General features: G+C 42.8%; 1 protein-coding gene across 2 annotated transcripts in view; it reads left to right on the plus strand.

Moving 5' to 3' along the window:
* The first annotated feature begins 2,655 nt into the window (after window positions 1-2,655).
* Window positions 2,656-16,164, plus strand: part of POLD3 (DNA polymerase delta 3, accessory subunit) — a 47,963-nt gene continuing 34,454 nt past the window's right edge. Inside the window, exons 1-2 of one of the 2 annotated variants that reach the window (XM_032259065.1) lie at window positions 2,656-2,839; window positions 4,195-4,250. In XM_032259065.1, coding sequence (XP_032114956.1) covers window positions 2,780-2,839; window positions 4,195-4,250 — 116 coding nt within the window. In that variant the 5' untranslated portion in view covers window positions 2,656-2,779. The remainder of the gene's footprint in view (window positions 2,840-4,194; window positions 4,251-16,164) is intronic. The other variant, XM_032259066.1, reaches the window with a different exon arrangement.

Below are 16,164 nucleotides of genomic sequence, written 5' to 3' on the forward strand. Positions count from 1 at the left end.
TTTAGCAATCTAGTCTCTAAAATATGGACAATGACCAGGCCCAGTGACTCACACCTGTAATCCCAGCACTTTCGGAAGCCAAGGTGGGCAGATCACTTGAGGTCAGAAATTCAATACTAGCCTGGCCAACAAGGCTAAACTCCCTCTCTAACTAAACTTACAAAAATTAGCTTGGTGTGATGGCAGGCGCCTGTAATCTCAGCTACTCTGGAGGCGGAGGCACAAGAATCACATGAACCTGGGAGGCGGAGGTTGCAGTGAGCAGAGATCATACCACCGTACTCCAGCCTGGGCGACAGAGTGAGACTCTATCTCAAAAAATAAAATAAATAATAAAATGAAATAAAATATGGACAATATAATACATTTGCAGTATTGCTATGAGGACTAAATGAAATATTGCTTTCAAAGTACCTGGTACAGTGTGTTGGGTACATAATAATGCAATAGCCAGTGGTTATAGATGTTATTGTGTGCAGGTACTGCATGACAGTTTTATGTATATTATCTCATTTGTAACTGGCCAAATAGAATTATTTGACTTTCTCATCTGCGTCCAATCTTTCACATCTCACTCAAGGGAATCACCATTTTACCTAAAGATTTATATTCCGAATCTAGGTATTTTCCTTGATTCCTGTTTCTTCCACATTCCACTCATCTAATTAATCAGCAAGTTTTGCTGATTCTGAAAGAAAACTCAAGTCACTCAGTTCTCTCAGTTTCCACTACCACTACTCTATTTTTAAAAATTTATTATTATTTTTTGAGACAGGGTCTTACCCTGTCACCCAGGCTGTATGCAGTGGTGCAGCCTCAACCTCCCAGGCTCAATCTATCCTCCCACTTTAGAGTTGGGACCATAGACCATAGGCTTGAGCCACCACCATGGCTTTTTTTTTTTTTGGTAGAGAAGGAGTTTCACTATGTTGCTCAGGCTGACCTCAAACTCCTGGGGCTCAAGTGATCCACTTGCCTTGGCCTCCCAAAGTGCTGGGATTACAGGTGTGAGTACCACGCCTGGCACTGCTAACCTATTTTTATTTATTTATTTATTTTGTGCAGGAGTCTCACTCTATTGCCCAGCTGGAGTGCAGTGGTGCTATCTCAGCTCACAGCAACCTCTGTTTCCCAGGCTCAAGCGATTCTCCTGCCCTCAGCCTACCAAGTAGGTGGGATTACAGGCTTCTGCCACCACACCTGGCTAATTTTTGTATTTTTAGCAGAGACAGGGTTTTGCCATGTTGGCCAGGCTGGTCTCGAACCCCTAACCTCAGGTGATCTGCCTGTCTCGGCCTCCCAAAGTGCTGGGATTACAGGCGTGAGCCACCCCACCTGGCCATTTTATTTTTAGACTGAGTCTCACTCTGTCACCCAAGCTGAAGTGCAGTGGCATGATCTCGGCTCACTGCAACGTACACCTCCTGGATTGAAGTGATTCTCCTGCCTCAGCCTCCAGAGTAGCTGGGACTACAGGCACGTGCAACCACGCCTGGCTAATTTTTATATTTTTAGTGGAGACAGGGTTTCACTTTGTTGGTTAGGTTGGTCTCGACCTCCTGACCTCAGGGGATCCACCTGCCTCAGCTTCCTAAAGTACTCCCAAACAGGTGGCATGACCTACTGTGCCCAGCCTGCTACCCTATTTTAAACCACCACTATCCTTCACTTAAATATCTCAGAATGTAAGTAAGCTACATGTGAACAGTCTTGGTTCATTATTGCTTACAGCGGCAGCCCCAGCACCTCAGCACTCAGAAAAGTGCCTGGCCTTTCTCAGGATTTTGCTATGCCTTGAATGAATGCATGTTGCAACAAGCCTTTGAAGTAGGCACTGTTATTATTCCCATTTTATAGATAAGGAAAGTTTACACAACAAATAGCAAAATCAGGATTCAAACCCAGTAAGTCTGACTCTAGAGCCCGCTCACTTATGCACTACGGCTACGGTACTGAACTGCACCGGCTTATACTGAAGTTAGCTATTAAAGATTTTTTGGGGGGTGATACTAGGAGAAATTTGAGTTGAAATTCCCCAACCTGACAACTTTTCTCTAAGTTTTCCTGAGAACACGGCTCATGCACCTCTTCACAGTCTCGTAGGCACAATGATTTGGTTTCTCCCAAATCTCTCTTATGCGCCTCTTCCAACGTTCCAGCGATATAATGAACTCTTTTCCAGCAGCAAATGCTCCTGCCTCCTATCCGAAACACTCCCCCTCCCTCATCCCCTCCCGAAAAACCCTCCTTAATTTCTCAACTCTGAGGGGTTATAACAGGCAGTACTTTTCCCCAGTTGGCAGCACTACTAAAATTACTTGTTTTCAGTACTCTCCCCTGTATCGGGGCTTTCCCGATTTCAGTCACCCGCGGACAATCTCGGCAGGGAAATAAAACCAACAACATATGTTGAGAGAGGGATCCTATTCACTAATGTTTATTACAGTGTTTCATAATAATTGTTCTATTTTATCGTTAATTATTTTTGTTAATCTCTCATTTTGCCTAATTTATAAATTAAACTTTATCATAGGTACGTAGGTATAGGAAAAAACCAGCCAGGAGGCCCCTCAGTTGCGTGTTTGCTACTTGCTCAGCCTACTTCAGCCTGCGCCGTCTCCGTGACTAGTTTGACCCTCCGAGGGCCGCCGTAGTGCGTCGCCTCCGTTGCCGGGGAAACGACCCGAGACCTGGGAGGGAGCAAAGACGTTTCCCGCCGGCGGGAGCTGTGGCGGTGGTTGAGAGAGGGGCTAGAGGCGGGTCCCGGCGCTGCAGCACCATGGCGGACCAGCTTTATCTGGAAAATATAGACGAGTTCGTCACGGACCAAAACAAGATCGTGAGCAGCTATGACTGGGGAACGCGGGCGTGCGACCGGGGTCCCGGGCCCGGCCAGGGCGGCGGGACCTTGATTCCTTCTCTACTTGTGGCTTCGTGGAGACCAGGGGCAGACAGGTCCCCCTGAGGGAACCCGGGCGAGCTCTGTGCCCCGGGGCGAGCGAGGACTAGCCGGGGAGGTCCTTCGGCACACACGGAAGTCCGCGTCCCTTGGGTGGGAGTACGGGAAACAGAGCCTGGGGCTGGAGCCGCCGAGACCGGGCGCGGAGGGAGGGCCGTGGACTGAGAGTATTTCTAAGGCGTCCCTACACCTATCTTTTAAGGTGGTTGGCGTTTAAAGTTTCAGGTTTACAGTTGAGGAAATCGTATCTTAACTGTGTTAAGTTACAAGCGGTGTAACCTCCAGATACTGTTTCCTCTTCCTGGAAATTCAAGCGTTGGTAGAGGCTTGACCCGCCTCACAGGGGTGAGGTAAAGATCGAGCGAGATGATGGAAGTGAGTGCGCTTTGCAAACTGTGATGATTGAGGGCCTGCTGTGTGCCAAGGCACTTTAATCTTTACAGTGACCTCCCCGCAACCCATCCCAGGTCAATGGTGGTATCCCGAGAGGAGGAAATGGAACTGAGGGGCCAAGTAACTTGTTTATTTGCTGTTGGTAGGGATAGGCAGTTTTTCAGCCTAGGTCTGTTTTCTTACTTCTGCTTCCTTCTACATTAACACTGCCCTTGCCTAACCTGTCCAAGTCTTACAACTATTGGAAGCTTGGCATTTAGAATTGGAAGAGACTTTGAGAGAAGGGAGTGCAGGCATCCTAGGTCTAGGAAGGATGAAGGCTTGATGCTGGTAGTTCCCAGTTCAATCTCTTATAAAAATATTTACCCATTTTGTTCATTCATTTCCTGACACCTGTACCACCTGCGCCCTTTAATGTTTACATCGTTGCAACTTTCTTTAGAAGTTTCTGAGACATCACACTTCAAAGTCACCTAGCTTCTGGATGAGTTTTTAGGATAGCTTTGGCTGGTGGCTCCAAAAAAAGGCATCCATGAGGAAAGGACCTAAGTAAAACGAGGAATGTGAGGAAAATGAGAGCTTTTTCTGTTACATATGTTTAGTCTGTCTTTTTAGATTATTTTTCACTAGTTCATGAAACAAACCGCTTAACATTTTTAAGATAAATAACTTGGTCCTGCTTACCTACATAGATGGTTCTTGGCAAAACTGCAGTGGCCTTTATTGTAATTTATGAGGCATAATTATCTAAGAATAGGAATCTTTAGGAACAGGCCCTCAGGACTGATCTGCACTCTGGAGTCATCTAATAAAACATTTAAAAAAATTTCTTCTTTTTACAGGTGACGTACAAATGGCTGAGCTATACACTAGGGGTTCATGTAAACCAGGCCAAACAGTAAGTCCAATTTACTACCAATTTTAATCACATTTGAGGTTTTTTTGCTGTTTTTTATTATGCTTTGCTTTTAACTCTACAGATAGCCTCTAGGCCGAACTGATTTTCTGGGTAAATGAAAATAATACTGGTTTTACTACTTTTTGTATCGTTTGAAAGATTGGTGGACTTGTATTAGGTTGGCGCAAAAGTAATCATCATTTTTGCCATTACTTTTGAACCAACCTAAATATACAAATGTGTGATGGTAAATTTACTGGATTTATTTGCAGCCTTGGGCTCTGGTTAACATCTCTTTGTTAATTCAGATTCGTTAAATGGACTGCCCAGTTCGGTTTACATCTCAGATTTGTATGTTTGTTTCTTACATCTTCACTGTGTTTTCACATGTTCTCCTTAGGCCCAGTTTTGGATGTTATTGAAATACTTCCATAATGAGGTCAACAGGTGTTTGACACAAGCTGTATGACAATATAAGACATTGGAGAACTATTTAAGTAAAACTAAAAAGAGTATGTTTAGGATTGTGCAGAACATTGTTGTTCTTGAATTTTGCCATATCACTTTTTCTTACTGAAACCTGTGATCCAACTTGAGATCAGAGGGGAAAAGGCAAGCATTTGAATTAACTTTAGAATTTTTTGACCTGCATAGGTACAGTATCATGTGTATCCCAAGAGGGGAATTGGTGAACAGGTTGAGGACACAAATATTGGGTTAAATGTTCATGTAGTTTGTTTCATTCCTAAGGATGGTCTGAGTTTTCTCTATTCTTTGAGTCACAGGAACTTTCGTTTTCTTTTTTTTTTTTTTTTTGAGACAGAGCCTGGCTCTGTCACACAGGCTGGAGTGCAGAGGCGCGATCTTGGCTCACTGTAACCTCTGCCTCCCAGGTTCAAGAGGTTCTCCTACCTCAGACTCCCGAGTATCTGGGAATACAGGTGTCCACCACCATACCCAGCTAATTTTTATATTTTTAGCAGAGATGGGATTTCACTATGTTGGCCATGCTGGTCTCAAACTCCTGACCTCAAGTGATCTGTCTGCCAAAGCCTCCCAAAGTGCTGGGATTACAGTCACGAGCCATGGTGCCTGGAAGAGTCATAGAAAACTTTCTTTGGGTCATAAGAACATTCCATAAGTCTTAGAAAGTTCCTGGTCTCTAGAATGGGTTGATTTGACTTTATCTGGTTAGTGTTAGACAGGTTTAGGAGTCTGATTTTGGCGGTGATGTTTAGGCTTTCAAACCTGAAAGTCTTAGCTTAGGGATATATTGGAACTGGTTTTTACTAAAATTGCCCAAGACCAGTCCTGACCCAAGCCCAAGAAATTCAGGAAACTTTGGGAATGGACACCTGTGAGTTATTGTTCATTGTGGTTATAGATGTTTAAATGTCAAATTAGGCAACTATTTATTACTAAGCCTATTGGGATTTAAAAGTCCGCATACTGTGGACTAGAGTCACTAAATGTGAAATGAAGATGCCTGCAATTATACTGTAGCTACCCTGATTGCCTATCATTTTTGTAGCATTAATGCACTGTCTAGCTCCTGCCTATCTACCCAACTTCATCCCATACCACTTTCTACCTCACTTATATTCTAGCCATATTTGCCTTTCTGTTGTCCGAATATATCAAGCTTGTTTTCTCACTCTAGGATCCTTCTGCTCTTTCAGCTGTCCTTATCCTTCAGATTTCAGCTCAGATTTTATATGATACCACTTGTAAGGAGTCTTACTGATCCTCTATTTTAAGTATCTCCACCCCTTCCTAACTGTCATATTATTCTGTTAATTTCTTTAGTAATTCTCCCTTAAAAAAGATTTATTGAGATATAATTCGCCCATTAAGGTGTATAATTAAGTGGCTTTTAGCATATTCACAGAGTCGTACCTACTGTCAGTCACTTATCATTTCTCCCCAACCCTCGCAGTCCTAGACAACTGCTAATCATTCTATCTATAGATTTGCCTATTCTGGACATTTTGTGTAAATGGAATCATATATAGTCTTGTAATGTCTATTTTTTTTTTTTCAGTACTTAATTTGTTCTTATGGCTAAATAATATCCCATTATACATTTTATTAGTTTCCAAGGGCTGCCATAACACTGTACTTCAAATGGGTGACTGAAAACAACAGGTATTTAATATCTTACAGTACTGGAGACTAGAAGTCAAAAGCAAGGTGTTGGCTGGGCTGTGCTCCCTCTGAAATCTACAGGAAAGAATCTTATTCCTTGCCTTTTCCCACCTTTGGTGGTTTGCTGGCAATCATTGGCATTTCTTGGCTTGTAGCTGTATGGTGCCAATCTCTGCCTTCGTTGTCACGGTATCTCCCTGTGTATCTGTATCTTTCCATGGCCATCTTATATGAACACCGGTCATACTGAATTACGCATCCACTCTAGTCTAATATGACCTTGTCTTAACTAATTACATGTGCAGTAAGTATTTCTTTCTTTCTTTCTTTCTTTCTTTCTTTCTTTTTTTTTTTTTTTTTTTTTGAGATGAAGTCTCACTCTGTCGCCCAGGCTGGAGTGCAGTGGCATGATCTTGGCTCACTGCAACCTCTGCCTCCCAGGTTCAGGGAATTCTCCTGCCTCAGCCTCCTGAGTAGCTGGGATTACAGGCGTGTGCCACCATGCCCAGCTAATTTTTGTATTTTTAGTAGAGATGAGGTTTCACCATGTTGATCAGGCTGGTCTCGAATTCCTGACCTCATGATCCACCCGCCTCGGCCTCCCAAAGTCCTGGGATTACAAGCTTGAGCCATTGTGCCCGGCCGTGCAATAACTATTTCTAACTAAGGTCACATTTTAAGGTATTGGGGGGTTAGGGCTTCAACATATCTTTTTGGAGACATGATTCAGTCTGTAATATGGATATAACAAATTATGTTTATTTATTCATCATTAATGGACATTTGGGTCATTTCCATATTTTGACTGCTATGAATGTGCTGTTATGAACATTTGTGTATCAGTGTTTATATGAACATATACTTTCAGTTATCCTGGGTATATGTATTAGTCCATTCTCATTCTGTTATGAAGAAATACCTGAGACTGAATTTATAAAGACAAGAGATTTAATTGAGTTCCTCATGGCTGGCAAAGCCTCTGGAGACTTGGCAGAAGGCATATCTTCACAGGGTGGCAGGAGAGAGAATGAGTGTTGAGTGAAGGGGGAATCCGCTTATAAAACTGTCAGATCTCATGAGAACTCACTATCATGAGAAGAGCATTGGGGAACTGTCCCCATGATTCAGTTATCCTCACCTGGTCCTGTCTTTGACATGTAGGGATTGTTACAATTCAAGTTGAGATTTGGGTGGGGACACAGCCAAACCATATCAGTATCTATACCTAGGATTGGAATTGTTGGGTCATGGAATAATTCTGTATTTAACATTTTGAGGAACTGACAAACTGTTTTTCAAAATGGCTACACTGTCTTACAGTCCTAACAGTGTATGAGGATTTCAGTTTCTCCACATTCTGGTCAACAGCACTTTTTTTTTTCCCTCAGATTTTTCATGGAGAAAATTTTTTTTTTTTTTTTTTTTTTTTTTTTTAAGATGGGGTTTTATTATGTTGCCCAGGCTGGATTTGAACTCAAGGATCTTTCCACCTCAGCCCTCCCAAGTAGCTGGGACTACAGGTATATATTACCACACCTGGCTAAAATTTTTTATTATGTCTTATTTTAGACATCCTAGTGGGTATGAGGTGGTATCTCATAAATGATGTTGACTTGCATTTGCCTAATGACTAATGACGCTGAATATCTTTTCATATGCTTATTGGCTATTTGTATATCTTTGGAGAAATAGATATTCAAAACTTTTGCCCATTTTGTCATTGGGTATTTTGGTTGTTGTTTTAAGCATTTTTTATATATTCTAAATATAAGAATCTGATCAATATACGATTTGCAAAAATTTTCTCCTATTCTGCGGATTGTCTTTGTACTTTCTTGATGGTGTGCTTTGACCCACAGACGTTTGTAGTTGTTGTTTGAGACAGGATCTCACTCTGTTGTCCAAGCTGGAGTGCAGTGGTGTGATCTCAGCCCACTGCAGCCTCGTCTTCCTTGGACTCAGGTGATTTTCCCACCTCAGTCTCCTGAGTAGCTGGGACTACAGGCATGTGCTACCACACTCGGCTAATTTTTTTAAGTTTTTTGTAGAGATGGGGTGTCGCCATGTTTCCCAGGCTGGTCTTGAACTCTTAGGTTCAAGTGACCCGCCCGCCTTGGCCACCCAAAGTGCTAGGGTTACAGACATGAACCACCATGTCTGGCCCATGGAAGTTTTTATAGCTGAGGAAGTCCAATTTATTTATTTTTTCTTTTGTTGCTTGTGCTTTTTTAAGTTTAAATTTTAAAAGGATAAAAAATTTTTTAACCTTATTATTTTCTTTAGTAGAGACAAGGTCTCACTATGTTGCCCAGGCTGGCCTCAAACTCCTGACTTCAAGTGATCCCCCGCCTCAGCCTCCCAAAGTGCTGGGATTACAGATGTGAACCATTGTTCCCAGCCTAAATTTTTTTTTTTTTTTGAGATGGAGTCTTGCTCTGTTGCCCAGGCTGGAGTGCAGTGGTACAATCTTGGCTCACTGTATCCACCGCCTCCTGGGTTCAAGCCATTCTACTGCCTTAGCTTCCCAGGTAGCTGGGACTACAGGCATATGCCACCACACCCAGCTAATTTTTTTGTATTTTTGGTAGAGATGGGGTTTCACCATGCTAGCCAGGCTGGTCTCGAACTCCTGACCTCAAGTGGATCTTGGATCTGCCTGCCTCGGCCTCCCAAAGTGCTGGGATTACAGACGTGAGCCACCATGCCCAGCCAAGATTTTTTTACATTGACAAATAAAAATTGTATGTATTTATTGTGTACAACATTATGTTTTGAAGTATATATACATTGTGGAATAGCTCAATCTAGCTAATAAATGTATTACACCGTTATTTTGGTGGTGAGAACATTTAATGTCTACCATCTTTGCATTTTTCAAAAATATATCATCATTAAATATAGTCATCATGCTGTACAGTAGAGCTCTTGAACTTATTCCAGTCTAACTGTAATTATATATCCTTTGACCAACATCTCCCTATTTCCCCTCTCCCAGCCACCTCAGTCTATGGAAAGAAAATTCTGCTTTTCACTTCTGTGAGATCAACTTTTACAGATTCCACAAATGAGTGAGATCATGTGGTATTTGTCTGTGTCTGGCCTATTTCACTTAACATAATCTCTTCTAGGTTCATCCATTTTGTTGCAAATGATAGGATTTTATTCATTTTTATGCCTGAATAGTAGTCCATTGTGCATATATCCTATATTTCCTTTGTCCATGTATCCATTAATGGACACAGGTTGATTCTATATCTTGGCTATTGTAAATAGTGTTGAAATAAACATGTGAGTGCAAATATCTGTGACATACTGATTTCATTTCCTTTGGATATATATTCAGTAGTGGAGCTGCTGGATCATATGGTATTTCTATTTTTGATACTTTGAGGAACCTCCATACTGTTTTACATAATGGCTATATTAATTTACATTCCCACCAATAGTATATAAGCATTCTCTTTTTTCCATATCCTTGCCGTGTTTTCTTTTTTATGTGTTGCTTGTGCTGCTGACATAGTATCTAAGAAGGCTTTGCCTAACCCAGGGTCGTAAAGATTTACTCCTGTGCTTTTTTTCCTAAGATTGTTTTTTTTTTAGTTTTTGCACTTATATTTAATTGTATAATTCACTTGGAGTATTAAAAAATCATTATCACTACATTTAAGTTTTTTGCAGATCACGTGCTTGTTAACATCATTATTACTACTATTATTTTGAGACAGGGTTTCGCTCTGCTGCCCAGGCAGAAGTGCAGTGGTGCAGTTTTGGCTCACTCCAACTTCAGCCTCCCAGGCCCAAGTGGTTCTCCCTCCTCAGCCTCCCTACTAGCTGGAACTACAAGTGCATGCCACCACACCTAGCTACTTTTTGTATTTTTTTTTAGAGTTGGGGTTTTGCTGTGTTGCACGGGCTGGTCTTGAACTCCTGGGCTGAAGCCATCCTCCTACCTTGGCCCTCCAAAGTGCTGGGATTGCAGGCATGAGCCGCTTCACCTGGACATGTACTTGTTAACATTAGAAATGCTTCAGTTGGCTGGGTGTGGTGGCTCAGTTGTGTAGTCCCAGCACTTGAGGAGGCTGAGGTGGGAGGATTGCTCAAGCCCAGGAGTTCAAGATGAGCCTGGGCAAAATAGCAGGACCCTCATCCTTACAAAAAGTTTTTTTCAAACATGATCCACAGGTGGTGGTGTGCACCAGTAGTCTTAGCTACTCGCAAGGCTGAGGCAGGAGGATTGCCTGGGCCCAGGTGTTCAAGGCTGCTATGATCACATCTAGGTGATAGAGCAAGACCCTGTCTCTAAAAGAGAGAGAGAAAAGGAAGGAAAGAAAGAAAAAAAAGAAAGAAATGCTTTAGTCCCTACAGTAAGACTATACTAAAGCTTTCAGATTAGGTGTTAATTGAAGCTAATTTTTCACTGAATCACTGAAATGTATAAATACTGACTATATCTTCTAGGAATCACTTGGATTTAATTTTTTGTTTATGGTATAAGGAAAGGGTCCAGCGTCATTTTTTTGCACATGGGTATACAGGTATCTCAGCATTTTTAATTCGTATCATTGTTTTGCGTTTTCTTTCCTTATTATATCTTTCCCCTGGAATATAAACTCTATGAAGGCAGGAAATTTGTCAGGTTCATCACTGTTCTGATTACTATTGCCATGTCAGAAGTCACCCCAAAATGTAATGCCTGGAAACATCATTTTATTATGCACGTAGATTCTTTTGGTTTGGAATTTGGATAGGGCACAGTGGGAATGGCTTATGTCTGTTCATGATGTCTGGCAACCCTGCTGGGAAGTCTTTTTTTTTTTTTTTGAGATGGAGCTTCGCTCTTGTTACCCAGGCTGGAGTGCAATGGCACAATCTCGGCTCACTGCAACCTCTGTCTCCTGGGTTCAAGCAATTCTCCTGCCTCAGCCTCCTGAATAGCTAGGACTGCAGGCGCATACCACCATGCTTGGCTAATTTTTTGTATGTTTATAGAGACAGGGTTTCACCATGTTGACCAGGATGGTCTTGATCTCTTGAACTCGTGATCCACCCGCCTCGGCCTCCCAAAGTGCTGGGATTATAGGCGTGAGCCACTGCGCCCGGCCGGAAAGTCTTAATAATTGGAACCTGGTCATCTCTAGGCACCTTTATGCACATGTCTGGCAGTTGATTCTGGCCATCTGCTGGGATTTTAGCTGGGGCAATGGACTGGAGTGCTTGCATGTGGTCTGTGTGGCCTGGGCTTCCTCACAGCATGGTGTCTCCAGGTATTTGGACTTCTTACATAGCAGCACAGGGCTCCAAAAGCCTGTGTTCTAGCACAATGTAGAGCCAGCTGCCTTTTCTGACTAGCCTCAGAAGTCAAGCATTGAATTGCTGGCTCTACCAGATTCAAGGGGTGGACTCTACTTCTCAATGAGAGAATGTAGAACATATGGAGTGGAAGATGCTGTCTCAGCCATCTTTGGAAAATGCAATATGCCACAATTAGTGTGTCTTCAGTGTCAGGCACACAATGAATGCCAATGCATATTTACTGAATGAATACTAAGCACTATGGTTTATGTTTGTTTGTTTGTTTTGAGATAGAGTCTCACTCTATCACCAAGGCTGGAGTGCAGTGGTTCAAACATGGCTTCTTGTGGCCTTGACCTCCAGGGCTCAGACTCCTGAGTGGCTGGGACTACAGGTATTCGCCACCATGCTAGTTGATTTTTTTTTTTTATTTCATAGAGCTGGGATCTTGCTGTGTTGATCAACCTGGTCTTGAACCCCTGGGCTCAACCAGTTTTCCTGCCTCAGCCTCCCAAAATGCTGGGATTATAGGCATGAGCCACCATGCTCGGCCTCACTATGATATCTTCACAAACATTTCTCTTACACAATTTTGATAACAAACCATTATGATGGGTGTTATCAACTTTCTACTAACATGAGAAAACAGACTTAGAGATTCTCTTGTACCCTTTTTTGTTTTGTTCTTACGTATAGTCGAAGCTTTCATCACTCTTGGCACTAAGGGCAGTGACTGGGCATGGTTGTTAATGATTTACTTGGATTCATTCAAGAAGTGTTTTTTCAATTCATACTGGGTTTGTTTTGTTTTTGAGACATGATCTTGCTCTATCGTCCAGGCTGGAGTGCAATGGTATGGTCTTGGCTCACTACAACTGCTGATTCCCAGGTTCAAGCAATTCTCGTGCCTTAGCCTCCCGAGTAGCTGGGACCACAGGCGCATGCCACCATGCCATGCTAATTTTTGCATTTTTAGTAGAGACGGGGTTTCACCATGTTGACCAGGGTGGTCTTGATCTCCTGACCTCGGCCTTGATTCTCCTGCCTTGGCCTCCTAAAGTGCTGGGATTATAGGTGGGAGCTCCCGCGCTGCACCTCACACTGTTTTTTAGCATGATTTCAGGCTTTGTCATACAACGGTAAACCTGACAGATGGGGTCCCTCTCTTGATTGATTTAAACAAGATAATTTGAAATTGTGAAAATGCTGTGAAGGAATTAAATTGGGTTAGAGAAACCAGTATGGACAACACACTATACTCATCCTGGGGAAAATTATGGGTGGAACTGATAAGGAGAAAAGATTAATGGACTAAAATGAGAAGCTATAATTAATCATATGTGTAGAAAGTACATATTGTAAGAAGTCATGTATGTTGTCATTCTTTTTTTTTTTTTGAGATGGTGTCTCACTCTCTCACCCAGGCTGAGGTGCAATGGCGTGACCTCAGCTCAGTGCAACCTCCACTTGCTAGGTTAAAGCAGTTCTCCTACCACAGCCTCCCAAGTAGCTGGGACTACAGGCATGCACCACCATGCCTGGCTAATTTTTTGTATTTTTAGTAGAGACGGGGGTTTTACCATGTTGGTCAGGCTGGTCTCGAACTCCTGACCTCAGCTGCCTGCTTGGGCCTCCCAGAGTGCTGGGATTACAGGCGTGAGCCATCGCGCCTGGCCTGTTGTCATTAAGAATATTTTACATTTTGTTTATTAAAAAATGATTGGTTCAGCCTACGCATGGTGGCTCACACTTGTAATTCTAGCATTTTGGGAGGCCGAGGCAGGCGGATTGCTTGGGCTCAGGAGTTCAAGACCAGCCTAGGCAACATGGTGAAACCCCGTCTCTACTAAAATACAAAAAAATTAGCTGGGCATGAGACTCCATCTCCATACACACAAAAAAAGTTTGGCTTAAATTAAATAAAAAATGTTTTAAACACTCAAAAAGTAGGTAGGAATTCTTTTTTTTTTTTTTTTTTTTTTTTGAGGCAGAGTTTCGCTCTTGTTGCCCAGGCTGGAGTGCGGTGGTGTGATCTCAGCGCACTGAACCCTCTGCCTCCCGGGCTCAAGTGATTCTCTTGCCTCAGGCTGGGATTACAGGTGTGTGCCACTATGCCCAGTTAATTTTGCGTTTTTAGTAGAGAACGGGTTTCTCATGTTGGTCAGGCTGGTCTTGAACTCCTGACCTCAGGCGATCCACTCACCTCGGCTTCCCAAAGTGCTGGGATTATAGGTGTGAGCCACTGTGCCTGGCTGCAGGAATTCTCTTCTAAAATAAGAGTTTGCTTTGAACTTTATGTTAATAATATAAGAGAGAAGAATTGGGGTTGACTTGGGGAGACACGTGAATAGAGGATAATGACAGATGATGTGGGCAGGGCTATTAGTTATGGATAAAAGATAGTACCTTTGGCTAGCAAGCTTGAGAGCATCTTGGGCATGGTACCTGCCTATCCTGTCTTCTTTTAGCATGGTCCAAACTAGAATGTTCGTGATCTGTTAGCTCATCTGTCCTTCTAACACAGTCATTACAATGGAAAGAAACAGAGGGCAAGGAGGAGGAATCAACAAAAATCCTGAATAGGACACCTTTTGTACTCAAGGAGTTAACAGTCTGGAGGGGATGGCTCATATGTAAAATAAGTAGTTAGAATACAGGGTGATAGGTGTTGTAATAATAGATATGGGACAAGTTTTGGTAGCGCTTAGAAGGCAGAGGCTCATTGTCTAGGCATGATGGCTCAGTCCTGTAATCCCAGCATCTTGGGAGGCCAAGGCAGGAGGATCGCTTGAGCCCAGGGGTTTGAGGCCAGGCTGGGAGATATAACAAGAGCCTGTCTCTATCAGAAAAAAAAAAAAAAAAAAAAATTGCCAGGCATGGTAGTGTGCACCTGTGGTCCTGTCTACTTAGGAGGCTGAGGAAGGAGGATGACTTGAGCACAGGAATTTAAGGTTACAGTGAGCTCTGCCACTGCACTCCAGCCTGGGCAACAGAGTGAGACCATATCTCTTAAAAAAAAAAAAAAATTAGAGTTTGCTGGTGACCTGATGGTGTTGGGGAAAGGTTTGTACTTCATAGAGGAGGTTATAACTGGGCTGCTGTCTTGAGAAATTAGGTAGATGAGGCCTGAGAAGAGCCTTCTAGGCAGAAGGAGGGGCATATACAAAGGAATAAACAGAATTGTAGAATGTTTCATAAGGATGAAAGTAGTGTAGGCATGATGGAGAATGGTCAGAGATACAGGGCCCAGAACAAGAAGGGTCTTACCTATCATTGCTAGAGATTTGAAGTTGATCCTTAGGGGATGAGAAGCTACTGCAAGCTTTGTAACAAGGACTTATACTTCAGACAAGACTCGCCAGCGACCTTTTCAACATCAACAGTGACTAATAGGCATTGCACATTTAACATGCCCCAAAACCTAACTCCTGACTTCTCCCTTCAACAGCTGCTTTTCCTGCTTTTCCTGCTTTTCCCCCATCTCAGTGAATTACAGCTTCATTCTTTAACTTGCCTAGTCCAGTGATTTTTGACTTTTCTTTCTCTTAACCTCACCACAGTATATCAGCAAATCCTGTTGTTCCTCTCTTTAAAATATGCCCAGAATTCATCCACCAATTGCTGCCTGCGCTGCTACCACCCCAGACTGAGCCACCAATCATCTCTAGGCTGGGTTATTGCAGTAGCCCCCTAACTGGTCTCCTTGCTTTCTCCCTTGCCCCTCTACAGTATATTGTCCACACAGCAGTCAGGGATCCCTCTGGAAGGTGAGATCACATTACCTCTGCTCACAACTTTCTAATGGCTTCTCAAAGTCCTGTGGTAGCCACAAAGCCCTGTGTACCTGGCATTGCCCTCTCTTTCCTACTACTGTCCTTATTCCACTGCAGCACAGTGGCCTCCTTTCTGTTCCTTGGACCTTACTGACATTCCTGCCCCAGAACCTTGGCATTTGCTGGACCATCTGCCTAGAACATTCTGTCCCAAGATACCCACTGTGCTGGCTCTCTCCCTTCCTGCAGGGTTCTGCTAATGAGGCCTTCCCTAATCACCTTATGTAAAACAGCAAAACCTCTCTCTCAGGTACCCTCTGTCCTCCTTACCTTACTTAATTTTGTTTCCATAGACTTACTGTCATCTGAGATTATATATGTTTATTGTGTGCCTCATTTCTAGAATGTAAGCTCTAAGAGGGTAGGAACTTTGCTTTATTCACTGTTCTTTCCCAAGGCATAGAACATAAAGTAGCCACTCCGTAAAGCTTTGTTGACTGAATGAATTGATTTGCATTTTTTAAACTTCACTCTGGCAGCATCATGGATAATGAAGATGAAGTGGGGAGGAGAAGAGGAATTGATACTTGGAATTGAAATAGTCTAGTCAGGAGATTCATTTGGAAGGCATGGAATCAAGAATTACTTGGGAAGGAGAGCTGATGCGACCTGGCAACTCACTGGATAGGAAGAACTGAAGGATA

Source organism: Sapajus apella, unplaced genomic scaffold (assembly GCF_009761245.1).
Source record: "Sapajus apella isolate SASKATOON/1434 unplaced genomic scaffold, GSC_monkey_1.0 scaffold106, whole genome shotgun sequence".
NCBI lineage: Eukaryota > Metazoa > Chordata > Mammalia > Primates > Cebidae > Sapajus > Sapajus apella.